Source organism: Dermacentor silvarum, chromosome 4 (genome assembly GCF_013339745.2).
Source record: "Dermacentor silvarum isolate Dsil-2018 chromosome 4, BIME_Dsil_1.4, whole genome shotgun sequence".
Lineage (NCBI taxonomy): Eukaryota > Metazoa > Arthropoda > Arachnida > Ixodida > Ixodidae > Dermacentor > Dermacentor silvarum.
In genome coordinates this window covers 10,751,721-10,768,870 of record NC_051157.2, presented here as the reverse complement: position 1 = coordinate 10,768,870, position 17,150 = coordinate 10,751,721, and the positions used below count along the sequence as shown (strand labels likewise).

The window sequence follows — 17,150 nt, the reverse complement described above, 5'->3', positions numbered from 1 at the left end:
CGCTTGACAGCAGTGCTCGGGTTAGCCTTTTTTGCTTCATGCGTATCTGTGTGCATATGCCCACAAAAGCTCTCACAATGCAAAAACAGCAAAAAGAAAAAAAATCAGACACTTCATACTCTAATCAGCTAAGCCGTAGTTATAAAGTGCACTGTGCATTACCCATGCTGGGGCACTGCACACATCCCTCATTAGAGGACTGCACGCTTAGGCCGCTAGCTGTTTGAGCTTCTTTGCAGTTTATGCATTCTATTAACTCTTTTGATTAGGCATATGAATATACCCTGAGGTCAGTTACCTTTCAAGAAAGATAGAAATAAAGAAGGAACCCAACTCTAAATTTTACTGAGAGGCTTCTAAAAACGGAGAAATGAGACGGGCACCATAAAGACATACATGAAGACATACCAACCACTTCATAACCGCTTAGGTTCCGGAAATAATTCTATGCGCTGTATTCCTTACCGCCGTGATGATATTCAGCAGTCTTGTTCGAGGAGTATAACGCTCGATAAGCGGCTTCCTTTGTTAGTTGAAAAAGAACGCGTCCTTTTCGCGAAGCCGTTGAAAGGTTTATGTATGCACACGCGTCCGGGTAGCAATTGCGCTCCTGCTGTTACATCGTTATCATATCGGATGTCAAATTATCATTCGTTTGTGCACCACGCACGCAGTGGAGAAAATAGGCTAGACCCTTATTCTTTTTTTTTTTTTTTTTGCATTCTGAGGTACAAGTACTCAAGCGTGTAGTCGGTATGGCGAAACCTTCAGCTTTCACATTACCTGGCAATTATGTAAGGGCAAGCTCAGTCGTGCGCATACCCCGAAGCTTTTTGCAGCCGGCCACGCAAATTTTATATTGGCTTTCTCGTTCAGGAATAGAAATGGAAGCAGACTCGAAGCCTTCTGTGCAACACCAGCAATTTAAGCCTGAAACATGTATGAGGTGACGGTGATAGGTACAGTGAGGTCTGATTAGGTTTCACGTCACAAGGCTCGACCTAGGCGGATGCCATAGGAGGAGGAGTGCAGTCAAACCCCCCCCCCCCCCCCTTTCCCTATCAGAATGGATGTTGCTGCTTGTGAGTAGCTGCGTTAATAAAGTTTTCACGAGAGGTCAAGGACGCAGCTTGTCACCGTGCTAGTATACCCGAACATGACGGCCACGATGATGCCAGTGCACCATATTATCACGCGTATATTGTTTTGATTCTTGACGGTGAGCGTTTTTCAACAGGTTAACACTGTTATCGATTTGTCGCTCGGCTCAAGACGCGCCTGTCCGGCTGTCAGGTTTCTTAATTAGGCAGCTTCTCGACATGCTAGTACCACAAGATGGCGGCTACGATGACGTCAAGCAAACCATCCGTATGGGGCTTTACGTCACCAGGTTTCGTGCGGACAGGGACGGAGGCCGTTTGCCGGAGGCCTGGCAGTAATTCATTCTGGCAAGCTGACGTTATTTAACGTAGTAAAGTAACGTCCACTTCAGAGATATGGATAGTAGGCTCTGCACGATTCAACGTGAGTCGATATCTCATTACAGGGGCATTTTCTTTCGAAGCCGTCGGAAAACACGAAACCTTCCGAATAGCTACTGCGACAAGTCTCGGGATATGGTGGGTTCGTTGCTTCCTATTCAGCATTGATAGAAACATTTATTGACGGAGGGCAGCAAGAGACGGAACAAAAAGAAGTGACACGTGTGGCGCACGCTCAAGCAAATGCGCATGCGTGGTCGCACATGCTAAGCTTGCAATTATATTCGAATCAACCCTCTACGGCGCCATATATTGAGAAAATCATTGAAAAAAAAATGTTGCTCGCGCATTGCACTTACTAAATCATTTGTAAACAATTTGTAAACCGTTGTACAAAAATGAGTTCACTTATTTCCAAAATAAACGTGAAACTGGTGTGTTACCGTTTGGTAACATCGCACCATAATGTAGTGCAAATCTATATGCTCGTCACTGTCACTAGATGTGCGATGAACGCGTACCGGTGGCCATTTGTAGCAAAATCAGGCATTCAAATATAAATATTTATGAAGAACCAATCCCAGATGATATCGAAAAATGCGTTTAGCGTGCTTTCAGAGGTGTCTATTTTTGCTACTGTGTTGCACTATGTGTTACGGGTGATGTTATGGGCTTTATATAGGTGAAGCATGATGGGTGGATTGCTTATTCATTTAGTGTGCAGACGCTGCATGGGGTTCCGAATTGGTCCTTCAGGAAGTGGTGCTGAAGTAGCACCAATTGTCTCATGCGTACGGGGCTGGTTAGACTCTGTATTATACTTCGCTACCTTAGGGGTCGGCCCACGAAAACGGTTAGGCGGTCAGGCAAAATCGGGGTATAAGCTACCAGAGAATGCTAAACGCATTAAAAAAAAACTGGACTGCACTGATTCGGAGAAGAGTGAACCAAGTTGGAACATTTAGGGAAAAAAAAAAAAAAAAACGTCGTAGCGTTAGAACCACTAACCTGCCATGTTACCAAGTGGTCACAAACAAAAATGCGAGTGCCTAGTTTTCGAGTGAGAAGCTCCGCCTTTAAAAAAGTTCGTGCCTGTATTGCCGATTGCTGCCATGTCATACAGCATTACGGAATGCCTGTAGCTAGAAACAGCCACAATTTCGAACACGAATTCGAATAATTCACGTGCATAAGGAATGATTCAAATAATAACCCTACGTTCATTTTTCATTGCTTCTTTTGTACGTAACTTCAGTGTTCATGCAGCTAGCACAGGCATAAAAATAGCTACAAGAAAACTTGAATATAATACGACAAGCGCGCGTGCTATACCACCTTGATGGAAAATTCACAGGCACCGTTCCCTGGTGGGAAAAGCCTGAATAGCAACATTGGAAATTAAGTACGTTACCAAACGGCAGCTCGGTACGTCAGTAAATAGATGCCAGCCTGTGGGTCTCGGAGGTAACGTATATAGGACACGGTATGTTACCAAATGGTAGCGCCGCCCCATAAAGGGTTAAGACGCGATATATGTCGCGCCGGAGGAATTCTGACAAGAACTTTTGGCGCAAGCACAAGTCGTGCCTGCTTACAGCTTTCCTTGCCAACAGAGGGCACGATGAAAACACGTTAGGTAGCACAGAGCGTGGAAGGTACGAAAGTCGACATGATCTCGACTTCCTCCCCCCCGAGTTTCCTCAGTTTTCTCTGCTAATTTCTGCTAAAACCGAAACTATGCGACATAGAGCTGTAATGACAAGAAAATCTTTCCTCTAGAAGAAGTATCACAACGAAATGGGTCAAATAAGGCAAACGATTTGGCTCACTTTTTGTTCAAAAAAGAGCCAGATCTCGCTGGTATACGGATCAAAATGAGTCAAATCCACTCGCCCCATAGTAAAGCACTTACCACACAATGTGACCGAGGCACTATGGCAGTCTCTTTGAAAGTTGTGTTCCTGATTTTCTTACAGCCTTCATTGCTCCTCAAGAAAAAGATCCTGTGAGGCAATACAAATGAGACTCCATTGCTTACAAGCAGACGCTCTCTCTAAATCCTATTCCCAGTGTTCATGAAGTGCCCCTAATTGCCAATGTTCTAATAGCTTTTCTACTAAAATAACATCACACCGTCCTGAAAGTCGTTTTCAAGAATGTTTTCTCACCAAAACCGCATCAAATCGAGTGTTTCAAATCAAAAAGAGCCAAGCCCCAATTTTACATCCTAATACTGGTCAAATTTGCTGCACAATTTTTCATTACTTGTTGCTGTAACGTTTCTGTAGCTGACATGTAAAACATTATCATATAATTGGTTTTATAGCATTGCATTCCGGTCCCCCGATAACAAGTTATTTCGTTTTTCTCAAATTATGTTTCAGTGGACTTGACTCATTTCGAAAGAAAAAAAAATTTTTAAATGCAGCCGAATGAACAGTCGCATGTCAGCAAAAACAATAAAAAAATAAATAATAATAAATAAAAGTAACCTACGCTTTAAAAACTTACTGCCGAATATTTGTCAGACAGTGCATTCTTACCTGTCGCTCATATTGCAATTAGGCTTGATTAATCTTAAGCACCCTTATTTATTCTTGATTATACTTAATTTAAACTCGTTACTCTTGATTATGCTAATACAGTAACCTCAAATAATCTCAATTAGCCTCACTATTCTTAATTCCCCTCATTTAATAGACATTACACCTAAGTAATTTCATTGTAATTAATCTCCATTAGGTTTACTTACCTTTCATTAGTCTTAAGGAGTATTATTTAGGCTTAATTAAGTTCAACATGATTAATCTTGTCTTTTATTACCCTAATTACTCTTAATTACCTCTTCAGTACTCACATATAGTCCCTAATCATAAATATCTGCAGTCATACGTAGTCATAAGGCATTGTTATACCCCCACAGGACCCCATGTATGCCTGTGTAGCACATCGTGTCACGCGTTACAGACAGACGGACGGACAGCAGAAGTAGCCCTAGAATGCTTACGCACTAAAACTTGTTGCCGACCTGGGTTTGTTTGGGCGATGTAGCTCGGCATAAAAGTGGAAGTTGAATTTACTGACAGTGTAGGAATGGGAACCTGCAGAATTCTATACGCTTTGCTACACGATGATTTGTCATTTAATAGCGCCAAGCGGCTGCATGACTTAGCGAAATCGATATATTGCCACGACAGCTGATTTTGCACTAACTTCAGCGCACAATGTGAAGGCATTTAATCCTACAATTTTCATGCAACGTCCTCTCCTCTCTTACTGCTGATATGCCAGTAGTTTTTTTTTTTTTTTTTTTTTTTTTTTGGGGGGGGGGGGGGGGGATATTAAGCAAACGTCAGCGGTGAATTGCTACGACAAGGGCGCTCTCTTACTGCCATTGTTGACGGAGGTCTCAGGCAGAGGACATTGGAATGGTATACGGAGCTGACCGGTGCAACGTACCACTACTTTGACATTCGTGTACTCTCGCTCCGTGCCTTGTGGCAAAACAGGCATCACGAAAAAAGAAAAGGGGGGGTCTTCATCCTGTGTCATTTTCGTTTCGGGGCAAGGATCGAGCGAACGAGCCTGGCTGTCATACAGTCACGCCATTTATTTGGCTTCATAACATTTCGTCGTCACTGACACTGTACCAACATTACCCAACAGATACTTTCTGTATTATAAGCGGGGAGAAAGAATTAGTCATTTTCTCTCTATAAGCGGGGATAAATATCGCGTTGTACTAGCCGCCTGTATAAATCAAACGTTGGCCCTGCGATGACGCTTCACACCTCAACTCAATATACAATTTCGCGATGTTCTCGACTGAGTACAAGCGATCAAATTAACACATTTAAGCGTTGGGCTGCTAAGCACGAGGTCGCGGGATCAATTCCCGGTCACGGCGAAAACACCCGTGTACTTATATATAGGCGCACGTTAAGGAACCCCAGGTGGTCCAAATTATTCCGAAGTCCCCCACTACGGCGTGCCTCATTATCATATCGTGGTTTTGGCACGTAAAACCCCATTAAAAATATTAGGCATAACACCACGCTGTCGCTGTAATTACAAGCATGCCCCTTGAATAGAACATTACATATGACATGAAAGTCAAATTAAAAAAAAAAAGAGCTAAACTCGACGACCTGTGCCTATTTCGGGACGAAGTTACAACCAGTGCAGCTTTGTCAGTGCGGACGTTAGCCTTAGACACAGCCGTTGAGGAAAGTTTCCGGAACGCGGATGCCGAAATTAAACAACTGCCTCACGGTCCTGTCATGCGTGACAGGCTCGATTCCCGGTCACAACGGGCAACATTACGAAGGGCGCAGAATGTGAAAATTACAGTGCATTTAGATTTAAGTGAACGGTGAGAAACACCAAGCACTCCCAAGATCCTTCAGGAGTGTAGCACACCATACAGCGTCCCCATGCAGGTATGGTGTTGCTTCAGGACAGAAAGCCACGCCAGATGACGTATTTCTTGTTGGGATAGTTGGTGAAACGTAGCTACTATAGGAAGAGCGGCGCGGACACATGACGAGCGCCTCAAAGGGGGACCGCGCGGCTCTGACACAGTGCAACAAAACGAGGGATGTGATTCAGCGGCCGCTAGCTGCTCACAACACTGCACACGGAAAACCTACAGTCAAAATGCGACGCCCACCTGCCTTTCTTTCGTTTAGCGTGTGCCACGAACATTTCTGCCCGTTTCAGGCACATCCTCCCAATACAGAATATTTAGTTGGGGTTATTAACTGAGACGCTTCTGGAATATCGAAATAAGTCACCCTTACCGAGAGCGCAGCCTTCGTAGTTCGTCCAGCAAATTCGAAAAACAGGTGCCGACGCCATCTTGTCCTTTCCGGACCGGTTCCCCGTGACGTCATAGATTTTGATGGTCTCTGCTCGAGCGTTGTCAATAGTTTATCAATATAGACAAATGGCCTCGCATTCGAAAGTAATAATAGACTTAAGCCGGCATATTTCGGGATCTTTCCCTGCACAGAAACGGCCCAGGATATGGAAAAAAAAAATATGCCATGAGTCCGACGCGTCACACTGACGTCACGGCGGCTGCAGTTTGGGAGCGAAGTTAAAACATTACCTGCCGTGGTGGCGTAGTGGCTATCGCATTGCGCTGCTAAGCCCGGAGGTGCGGGAGCGAAATGAAAAACGCCCGTGCACCCCGTGAGAACCCCAGGTGGTGAAAATTAATCCGGAGTCCCCTATACTCGTAATCATGTCGTGATTTTGGTAAAACCGCAGAATTTAACTAAACTTAAGTTCAAAATTTGGAGTATATAGTCTTTTTCTGTTTGCTACCTCTGTCGCTATAGTAACTGCACACACATGGTCAACGCTGCGCTTCCGTGTGCTGAGATGGCTCGAAGACCAGAAAGCTCGAAGGTTGTATTATCATTAATCGCATAGCGCCAGTGAATTCGCAGTAGTATTTGCTGTGTATTCAATGTTCCAGCTGTTATCATGTTTATGCCAAAATAGTCGCCACTTTTCGCAATGCATTTTATCGACGTTTACGGCGCGAACTATAAGTGTGGGGAAAAAAAATAGTGACACAGAAAAGAGCAGACGCTCTTTTCTGTGTCATTCCGGTAATTCATTCCAAGTGGATACGCCTTGCAAAGTCACCTGCTACAATTCGTGAATTGCATATGTGCCATAAAATAATTGATTACGAAGATAATTAGGGGATTTTTGTTCATTAGTTGAATACGTGTTTCGATTGTTCGTGCAAGTAATGTCCGCCTCTCTGAGTAATCCAGCTCAAGGACTACAGTGATGTTATCTGCAGCAGGCTATTTCTAAAAATGCCGTAAAGCTTCCGTAAAGCTTCCGTAAATGATCACCCTATATATATTGTCAATTAAATACTCCCCGTAACAATATATATACATAATGAAAAGAAAGGAAACCGAGGCGCTCGACTTTTATTAGTCATATCATAAGAAGCAAACAAACAAAGACACCAAGGTCTTCGTCGGGGAAATTATCTCCCCCATGCTGTCCTTGGTGTACTTGTTCATTGGCTTCTTATGATATGACTCTCTCTATATATTTTTTGTTTCAATAAATCAGTAGCGAGTCCTTTCTTGTCCTAGTCAGACTTCTTCGCTCATCTCATCTTTAACTGCGCAGTTTTCAAGAATGTCAATTTCTGCTCTGGCAAGGCACGGCACCTCTAATTTAATGGATTACTGTGTAGGTCACAAAGGCTATACACTCAAACTTATAATTCGGAACCAAAAAAGCTGCTTGTGCTCTAACGATTTTGGCTGCCGACGTCGCGGGATCAAATCCCAGCCACGGCGGCCGCTTTTCGATAGGGGCGGAATGCGAAAACACGCGTGTACTTAGATTTAGGTGCACGTTAAAGAACCCCCGATTGTTCAAATTATTCCGGAGTCCCCCACTACGGCGTGCCTCATAATCAGATCGTGGCTTTGGCACGTAAAAGACCATAATTTAATTAATTTTGTGAACTAACGATTTTCTGAAATTACCGCACCTGAAATGTTGCTTATAGATACCCTGCGTCTACTACTGTTCGCGTGAACTACCTGCGCCTCCTTTTGCTTTCTCCTTTTTTTTCCCCTTTCCAGTCTCTCATTCACTCTCCCCCGTGAAAAGTTGCTCTCTCTGTCTCTTGAATTTGAGGCTATTATTTTGAGGCAGACTATTTTTGAGGCAGACTATGCATGCCACTGAAACCATGCGTGCGCGGCAACGCCGCTTGCGGGTCTCCAATTAGGGGCGCCTGCTTGACGGTGCCAAGCGGGCAGACGATCGCCGGTACTGCAACGGAAGTCCATCAACCTACAGCGCTGCTGGACTGTCCCAGAAAGCAGCGTATGGTTTGGGGAACGCTATCGAGCAAGTCTCATTTATCACACCAGTGTCACCATCGCCAGCCGCTAGAGCTGCGAAGAAAATGACCTTATGCTTTCATGCAAGGTTTCGTGTGCCTCTACGGACCTCCTAAATGCCAGGAGATGCTTGTCTGACACGGGGCTTTGCCCACTGCCAGCTTGGGAATCCTAATGCTGCTGCGTTCGAGCGAAACCGTTGCCTCGCGATGAGCGTTCCGAAGCGTCATCGCAAATTTGAATCGCGTCTTTTCAATTTTGTCGTCTTCGACATTCAGAAGAACCCCATGCTTCTCGTTAATCAGCCTGTCTGGTTTCTGAAATATGGGACCTATGCGGGCGTTTCACGACTGCTATTGATCGTAAGACAGACTTTTACTGCTTTAAGATGTCTTTGTTCTCAGAAACATTCGATGCATGTTCGATTGAACGGGACTGGTCGGCCACTTATACGCGAGCCACGGTTACGAACGCGCGTGGGCATGGTATATCACGCTGCTCCATGCCGCAGCATGACACGGCATCGTTCGTGACAAATTGTGCTTTTAACAAATTATTTTATGAAAGGGTGGTACCTAGTTTACCCTTCCATACAAACAAACCAGGCAAACGTAGCCTGCACTTATTCTTTTTTTTTTTTTTTTCGAATGGCAAGGTTTATTGTGCGAACGTCCGAGGGGGCATTGAACAACGCTACAGCGCCCAACGACAATGCGCCCAAAAGCAATGTTTGGCGGACTCAGCCAACTTGCCGCAGAAGAATTCCTATTGAACGCTAGTGCGGAACACAGCCAAGTCAACCAAGTAAGCTTATGTTTTCTTGCACTGCTCTGTGCTATAGTTTCAGCTTTCAATTGCGCTACAGTTGCGCTATGTTTCAGTTTCACCAAGGTTCGACGACACAGTCGAGCGCTCGTCGGAAAGCGAAATATCACAAACACGCCGGGAAGCTAACGCAGAGTCAAGGTTACGAGACCGGCGAGCCAGTGCTTTGGGGAAAGAAAGGGGAAAAGAATTAAAGAAAAAAAGAAAAGAGGAGACGTCACGTAGGCGAAGTAGACGTCGAAACAAGCAAGGAGGTATACATGGAGAGATAGAGAAAGTGGAGAGGGAAAACAACTAAAAATGCCGGAAGCGAACAGCGGCACACGTAGGGAAAGAAAGTTGGCGTCCTGTGAACGAGATTGCCCGGCGGCGGCGATCGATTTACAAGCAGACGACAGACGGACGTTTTTGCCACGTCTACACTGGTGGGTGCGGCCCGCGTGCTTCTGCACTGCACCGCTCCGGCGGCGGACATTTTATACGCTGTCGGCACTGCGCCTCGCGCTCTGCGCAACGTCGTCGAAAGAAGGAGTTGTACAAGGAAGAAAAAGAAAGCGCGAACAATAACGACCACCGGCGTTCATCCTCCTCAGGACGTCAACGTCGTGAACGCGACGGCATTCTCTTAGGTTGCGTGCGTGCGTGCGTGCAGCGATGTATACAGTATGATGATAAAAATGTTGTGCTTAAGGGATGACTTGAAGGCCTATATATATATATATATATATATATATATATATATATATATATATATATATATATATATATATATATATATATATGCAGCATAAAGCGAGCGTGGGGATTTTCGTCTGCTCGCCGGGCACTCGAGCAGAAGTCAAGAAGGCACGCGTCCACGTACTTCGGCGGTAGCAAGAGATTCACTCGTGCATGATGAAGACGGAAAAGGCAGGAGGATGACTATAAGGACCCCGCGACATCAAGACGGCTCTTTTCTTAGCTCTCGCGCTCCAAGAGGGTTCAAAGAAAGATTTATGCCTATACGCCACTGGGCGGGGAGGGGGGGGGGGGGGGGGGGCAGTTCTTTACTGCGGTCTAAGGATTCTCTTGTTAGTGGGAAACGCTGTAGCTGTGCTGCATTCGTTCTTGGGCATTCGACGCTCGTGAAACGCAATAACGTCACAGACAATCGCTTTTTCTGTGCTGTAGCGGAGAAATGAATTTATCTGACTCGGAACAAGTCAGACGCATTTGCTCTGCGTAGAGTCATTGCTCTATTTTGTACAGTATAAGGGCACATGGATTAATCTGTTGAAAATAAACATGTATCTGTGTATAAGTCGCGTACTTTTTGTTTTGTTTTCTGTTGTGTGCTTCTGGGATCGTCTTTCTTTTTATTTTATTTTTTTTCGATGTGATCAGCAGCCAGTAGTCACGTTCTGCGGAAAACGCGGATTGTGTTGTTTTGTTTACACAAATACCATATTAAAATGGACAAAGACTGCCAGGAAAAGAAAAAAGAAAAAAAAGACAACTTGGAAGTTATTTTGGTCCGTAATTCGTCGATGTTCAGCTACGTCTCATTCGCGAAGCCAAACAATAGTATTGTAGTAAACGTCTAATTGCGCAGTGTAACAAATATTATATTGCTGTCATGACATTTTGATTACAAAGTTTTTTTTTTTCCTTTTTTTGTGTGTGACGTTCCATCAGTACGGATTTGCAAATGGAATCCAAGAGTCCAAATGTCAGAAACAACTTACTTCTCGCATTTGCTTCTTTTCGCTAGACTTTGACACTTGTTTAAATGTAATTTGACGCTTTGTCTAAATGTTGTAGTAGAGCTGGGACGTATTAGGTGCATGAAATTAGCCTGAGAGAAATGTATGTGCAATAAGTGTCACGCGTTCTTTGCAGCACACAGCTGCAATGTAACAAAGCCAATTTAATATGGAAAGGAGAAACTACGGTTCTGTCAATATGTCTTTCAAGAAAAGCTAGAGAAAAAAAATTGAGAAAAACAAAAGGTGGAAGTTGCAGATAATGCCGGAAGGAAAGGGTGAGGAGAATGGTAGAGGACAAAATGCAAATTCATGATCTGCTGCAGAAAGAGAAAATAATAAAAAAGAATCCGAAGGCGGTCGTTAACAACGCGCAGTCACAATGGAGGAACAAAAAGAAAGAAGTAAACGAAGAATAAAAATGTAAAAAAAAGAGATAGAAAGGAGGACAGAAAAGGGTATGTTGGAGAAGATGCCGATTCAGACTTGGTTTCGGGAAAACCTGGGCCACGAGGAGAGAGTGGTAAAATGAAAAAGGATGGAAAAATTTGCTACGGGAGCTGTGCGCCGGCGCCGTAAGTCCCTTTTGCGAAAAAAACAAAACAATCGCAGCGATAAAACTTTGCATAAAGGCCTTGATTTTCATTGCTTTATGACGTCTTTATGTTACAGTGTCTTTATATGGCGCCTTTACAAATTACCTCAAGTGCCTCAAATGTTAGAGGCCTGTGCGAAAGCTTATGTTAAGAGGCTGTTGGTTTGTCTCTTTTCGTTTTATTAAGATGAAGATAAATACAGGAATCCTTGACGCCGCGTGCTGGCGACGGCTACTTTTTTTTCGTTTTTTTTTTTTCACTTGGTTGAAATTATATCTGTGAAACAAACTGTAGGAAAACTGTATAAATTATTGCATTACTTAACCACACAAAGCCCAAAGTATAATTTTTACGCCGAGTTTGACGCCTAAAAATGCTGATTTAAACGAGAGAAACCTAAAATTCGGGGGTTGTAACCCCCCCCCCCCCCCCCTTCTGTTTAACCCCTTTTCTTTCCTTACGCATTTGAGTACTGCAACTAAGATGTAAGACGCGCAATCGTCTGCACACTCGCAAAAAGCGCATTTTTTGACAATTTCCCGTGAATAAATCGAAATTAGTGCTGATTAGATGGTATTGGCAAACTGTCAACCCCCCCCCCCCTGGCAGAGATCCTGGGTGCGCTACTGACGTATTGCATCCAACTGGATTGTTTGTCATCTTGTTTTCGACGAACATATTACGGAATCGTTACCACCTAGGTACAGCTGTGCAGCGCAATAGCACTTCGCTTGAGACAAGTGAACTCTCTATACTCGCATGTGCGGTATACAATGAGGACGCACAAGAGTTACCTCCAGGCAACACTAAAGGCTTCTCAGACTCGGCATGCGTGTTACATTTTTCAAAGATGCCCGCAGAGGAGCGTCCCACGAAGGCCGGTTTAAAAAACTTGGACGACGCTTAAGCTTCGCCTTTAAGAGTAGAACGCGATAGCGTTATCGGGACCTGTTCGCATCGCATCGTTCGCATACGGCAAGTAGACTTCATTCACTGCAACACTGAACGCGAGAAAGCCAGCTTGCAAAGACCAACCTTATACCGATCCCCTTAAAGTCGGCTTCACTTTTAAACTGAAATGCATTGCTGGAAAGACGTTTGTCCAGGGCCAATATAAGTGGTTTTATATTAAAATGTGAAGGCCCTAGCACATTTTTTTTATTATTTTGTTAATTGTTTGTTTGTTTTATTAAAAGGTCTGGTAGAAATGTTTGAGTTTCCTCGTAGCAGAATTAGGTTTTCTCGTACATTCAAATTACAATTCGACGCCGATTGGTAAACAATCCGACGGCAAATCTGACGCCAAATGGTAAAATCATACTTTACCATTTTTCTGAAATTTCACTGTGATAAATTAAATTTCTGTTCACCAAAACCTTGGACCACGTGGAGGGCCTGCGCGATCGATGTGGTTGGATGATTTTCTCCGCCACCCGCGATCACACGCCGGTTGCCAACGCCGGATTTTCTGTGACACGGAGCCCTAAACGCTATCGCGTTAAAATTATATTTATGAAAGGTTTTTCCAGGTCATGGTCGATATTACAAATAAGCAACGTGTCTGATCACAATTGCACTACTAATAATAAAATCGCTAAAATGGTATCGCGCGCGTGGTAAATATGGAGGAATAAATAATTAGGAAAAACAGCATCGCGCAACACGATTGAAGCCAAACTTATCGGCCCAACTAGTGATCGTTACGTCAGAGCGCGCGGTAGGTTTTAGTCCTCCCGCTCAGCAAGCAGAACTACGGCAGGGCAGCACGAACAAGTGCGCATCGATTAAGAACTAATGGGAACCAAACATTCTCGGCCAATACGCTGAGTCTCAGAGGTCACGTGTCGGGACGACACTGCGAGGGAAAAGCGTAGGGAATGACTTCGAGGACAGCCAAGGCTGGTTGCGTGACGTCATGTTCCTTCCTAGTTTATTTCCTTCCTTCATGGCGGCAGCAGCAGCAAGCAAGCGACCCCTATAGCAATTTTCGATCATCTGCCTTATCAGTTTACTACGTCGGAACAAAACGAGTGTAAAAGTTTTTCGATATATGCATGAAAGTCCCTCTTTACGTTCTCAGTTAAAAGAACGGCGCATAGTGCCTCAACACTAATACTTCTAATTTTTCGTGTAACTTACGGCAACTTTACTTTTAAAATTGGGATTATGTACAAGAGAAGGGTGTAAAAAATCTGCGGGCTTTTGTTTTAATGCACTCCAGCTCCTGGCCCTCATCTTCTTTGCCCGCTAAATTTAGCAAGTAACGTTAGTGGGCAAAACTGTAAGCCATCCAGAGCCTATGTTTGTAAACACAGAATGGGCCTATAGAGCGCCTGGACCCGACGCATAGACAAGCGAAGACACAGGACACGTGAGCACAGTTGAGTGGTGTCGCTTTCTTTGCTCTGCGTCACCGCCAGACGGTTCTTAATTTTTTCAATGGAAGAACGACCGGAATAATTTAAGGATTCCATTTTATTTTTCTCTCTGTTCATTACTTCGCCAGTGATCCAAGCGGCAGAATCGCCTAGGTGTCTCGGGACATTAATCCCTGTGAATCAATAATTGCGCCTGTGTTATCACCAGAATATGCCGGTGAATGATAATAATCGAGGGAAAGTGGTTGTTACATTATACACCGGCCCAGGTATTTGTCGATAATTCTTTCTCAGTCTTTCAGACGCGACCTCGGAACTGAACCTCAGTCCCTACAATTGAGGCTTAAATTGAGAAGTCTGTACTTTCACCGCGCGTTTATTTCATCTCATCTAGTAGGCAAGAAGGGCAAAGCAACAATGAAAAAAAAACGTGTTTTTGTTCGTAATTAAAAGCGAATATTGGACAGGTGAGGAAGTCAATATAATAAAAGCATGCAGGTCCTTGTTGCGGCTTGAACCCGTGATCTTCGGGTGGAGCGAGGATCGAGTAGTGCAAGCGATTAGACGAGTGCAGGCGGCGACACAGTCGCTTTCTGCATCACTTGGCGCATGTTTAGTGGTCACTTTTTATTTTGCATGGTTTGCCACGTTGCCCGACGAGGGAATGAGATTAAACGAAAGCAGGCAGACTCCGTCTAATGTCGACACTGCGCGACTGACTCGCAAGATGCGTGGTCCATTAGCCATCGCCAATAGTCGACTATAGTTGGTCAGTTCGTTAGCCAATAGCCCTGAATGCCCTTTCATGCAGGTGCAGCCTCGCAATCTATTTGGAAATGTGCCGAAAATGGTTTACCAAAATGCATTATTTAACTGATGTGTGCATTGGTTCACTTTAGACTGAAATGCTAATCCTCAGGTGATGAAGGAAACCGGTGAAGCCTGAACATACCACATCGGCAGCGGTATCGGGGAGTGTTGTGGACACACTATAGTCCCCAAAATCGTTATTTTTCGTTGGCTGTTTGTGCACCCATAAACTGCACAGTGCTGGCCTGTAGCCTTTTCATGAGTATATATATATATATATATATATATATATATATATATATATATATATATCCCATTGTTATTTACGAGTGTAAGCCATTCGTGCCAAAAATAAACGTAAACATTCAAGGAAAGCTGCCACTCCGCAACGCAAGCGCCGGGCAAGCTCACAGTCCAGACCAAACCGGCAACACTGCCCCATACTCCCCACGCCAGACCGTCGGAAGCACCCTCGTGAAAACGTCTATATACGTGTGTATTACACATGGCCTGCCCTAGTTCCATTTTTTTTTCCTGTAAGCTAAATTAGAATATCGGCTATACCCCAGTTTGCTCTCTGATCCACACCGCTCTCTTCCCGTCTCTTAACGTTAGGCCTAACATTTTTCGTTCCATCGCTCTTTGTGCGGTCCTTAACTTGTTCTCGAGCTTCTTTGTTAACCTCCAAGTTTATGCCCCATATGTTAGCACCGGTAGAATGCAATGATTGTACACTTTTCTTTTCAACGACAGTACGTGGTAAGCTCCCAGTCAGGATTCGGCAATGCCTGCCGTATGCACTCCAACCCAATTTTATTCTTCTGTGAATATCTTTCTCGTGATCAGGGTTCCCTGTGAGTAATTGACCTAGATAAAGGTACTCCTTTACAGACTCGAGAGGCTGACTGGCGATCTTGAATTCTTGTTCCCTTGCCAGGCTATTGAACAATACCTTAGTCTTCTGCATATTAATTTTCAACCCCACTCTTACACTTTCTTGGCTAAGGTCCTTTATCATTTGTTGTAATTCGCCCCCATTGTTGCTGAATAGGACAATGTCATCTGCAAACGGCGGGTTGCTGAGGTATTCGTTGTTGTTCCTCACTCCTAAGCCTTCCCAGTCTAAGAGCTTGAATACTTCTTCTAAGCATGCAGTGAATAGCATTGGAGAGATTTTGTCTTGTTACCTGACCACTTTCTTAATCGGTATTTTTCAGCTTTTTTTTTTCGTTTGCGTAGAATTAAGGTAGCTATAGAATCCTTGTAGATATTTCCCAAGCTATTCACGTAAGGTTCCTGTACTCCTTGATTACGCAATGTCTCCATGACTGCTGTTATATCTACTGAATCAAATGATACTTCTGAATATATGAAAGCCATACAACGAAAGGTTCGCTGTACTCCGCATATTTCTCAATTACCTGATTGATGAATGGATCTTATCTATTGTAGGATACCCCTTCCTGAAGCCAGCCAGTTATCTTGGTTGAGTGAACTGTTGACATGACATTCGTGCTCAAAATGACGATCGTAAAAGAAGCAACGATAAAAAAAAAGTGCAGTGACATAATTTCTAACATTCACGAACAAAACGAATGTTTCCAGGAGTTCCGAAAATTTCATTGTGCTTGGTGTAGGTTCATGCGAGGTGTCTCTTGAGTTTCACCTTCCTACAGCACGTGACATGTCTAGCCTGATTTCGACGAGAAATTAGGGTGGTATAGCCTCTGCAGATGTGCGCGCTCCGTGTGTACGCACCTGTGCTGGGCATTGTGCTGCACCGACGACAGCGGCGCGGCGAAGGCCCCGCTGCAGACTCCGGCGACGGCGCACCGCGGTGTGGCCAGCGGCCTTTGGAGGGCGCAGTAGCAAGCGGCCATCATCGGGGAAGCACCGATATCTCCTCCCTGGTCGGTCGTGTCTCGCTCCCGGCCTCTGCACGACGACAACGCCGAGCCGGTACCGGCGGAACCCCCCATAAATACCCGTGCCGCCAGACCGGGAGCGTCTACGCCAAAGGGAGCGGATATCGTGCCATGCGCACATCCGAGGCCATGCACCGGCTGGCTCACGCGTCGCCGACTGTGCGCGTAGACTGTACCGGATTATCGGGCCCCGCTTCTGCTGGTACAGGGTTCGAGACCGTGTCACATCAAAACCCGGGCTTGACTGCTGTACTTCACTTTAAGCTCAGAAAAGGGTGAAGCTGCGTATTGACAGCAATGGACAACTACCGTGTGTCCCTTCGCACTACGTGCTTGAACCATTGCCTATTTCATGTCCCGGGTAGTTTATTGTCGTGAAAAAAAAATCATTTTGGTTAGCTTCAACATGCGCTCAAGGCATTTACATATACTCTGCGTTTATCTATTTATTTATTTAGTTATTTACATTCTCCCAACCTCTCCACACAACATGCACAGCTAAA

General features: G+C 44.5%; 1 protein-coding gene across 2 annotated transcripts in view; it reads right to left on the bottom strand.

Annotated features, from left to right (window-relative positions):
• The window catches only part of LOC119449426 (uncharacterized), a 44,371-nt gene extending 27,725 nt beyond the window's left edge, over positions 1-16,646 (bottom strand). The window contains exon 1 of one of the 2 annotated variants that reach the window (XM_049665198.1): positions 16,481-16,646. In XM_049665198.1, coding sequence (XP_049521155.1) covers positions 16,481-16,605 — 125 coding nt within the window. In that variant the 5' untranslated portion in view covers positions 16,606-16,646. Of the gene's footprint in view, positions 1-6,280; positions 6,467-16,480 lie in introns of those variants that run through there. The other variant, XM_049665199.1, reaches the window with a different exon arrangement.
• Positions 16,647-17,150: the final 504 nt, after the last annotated feature.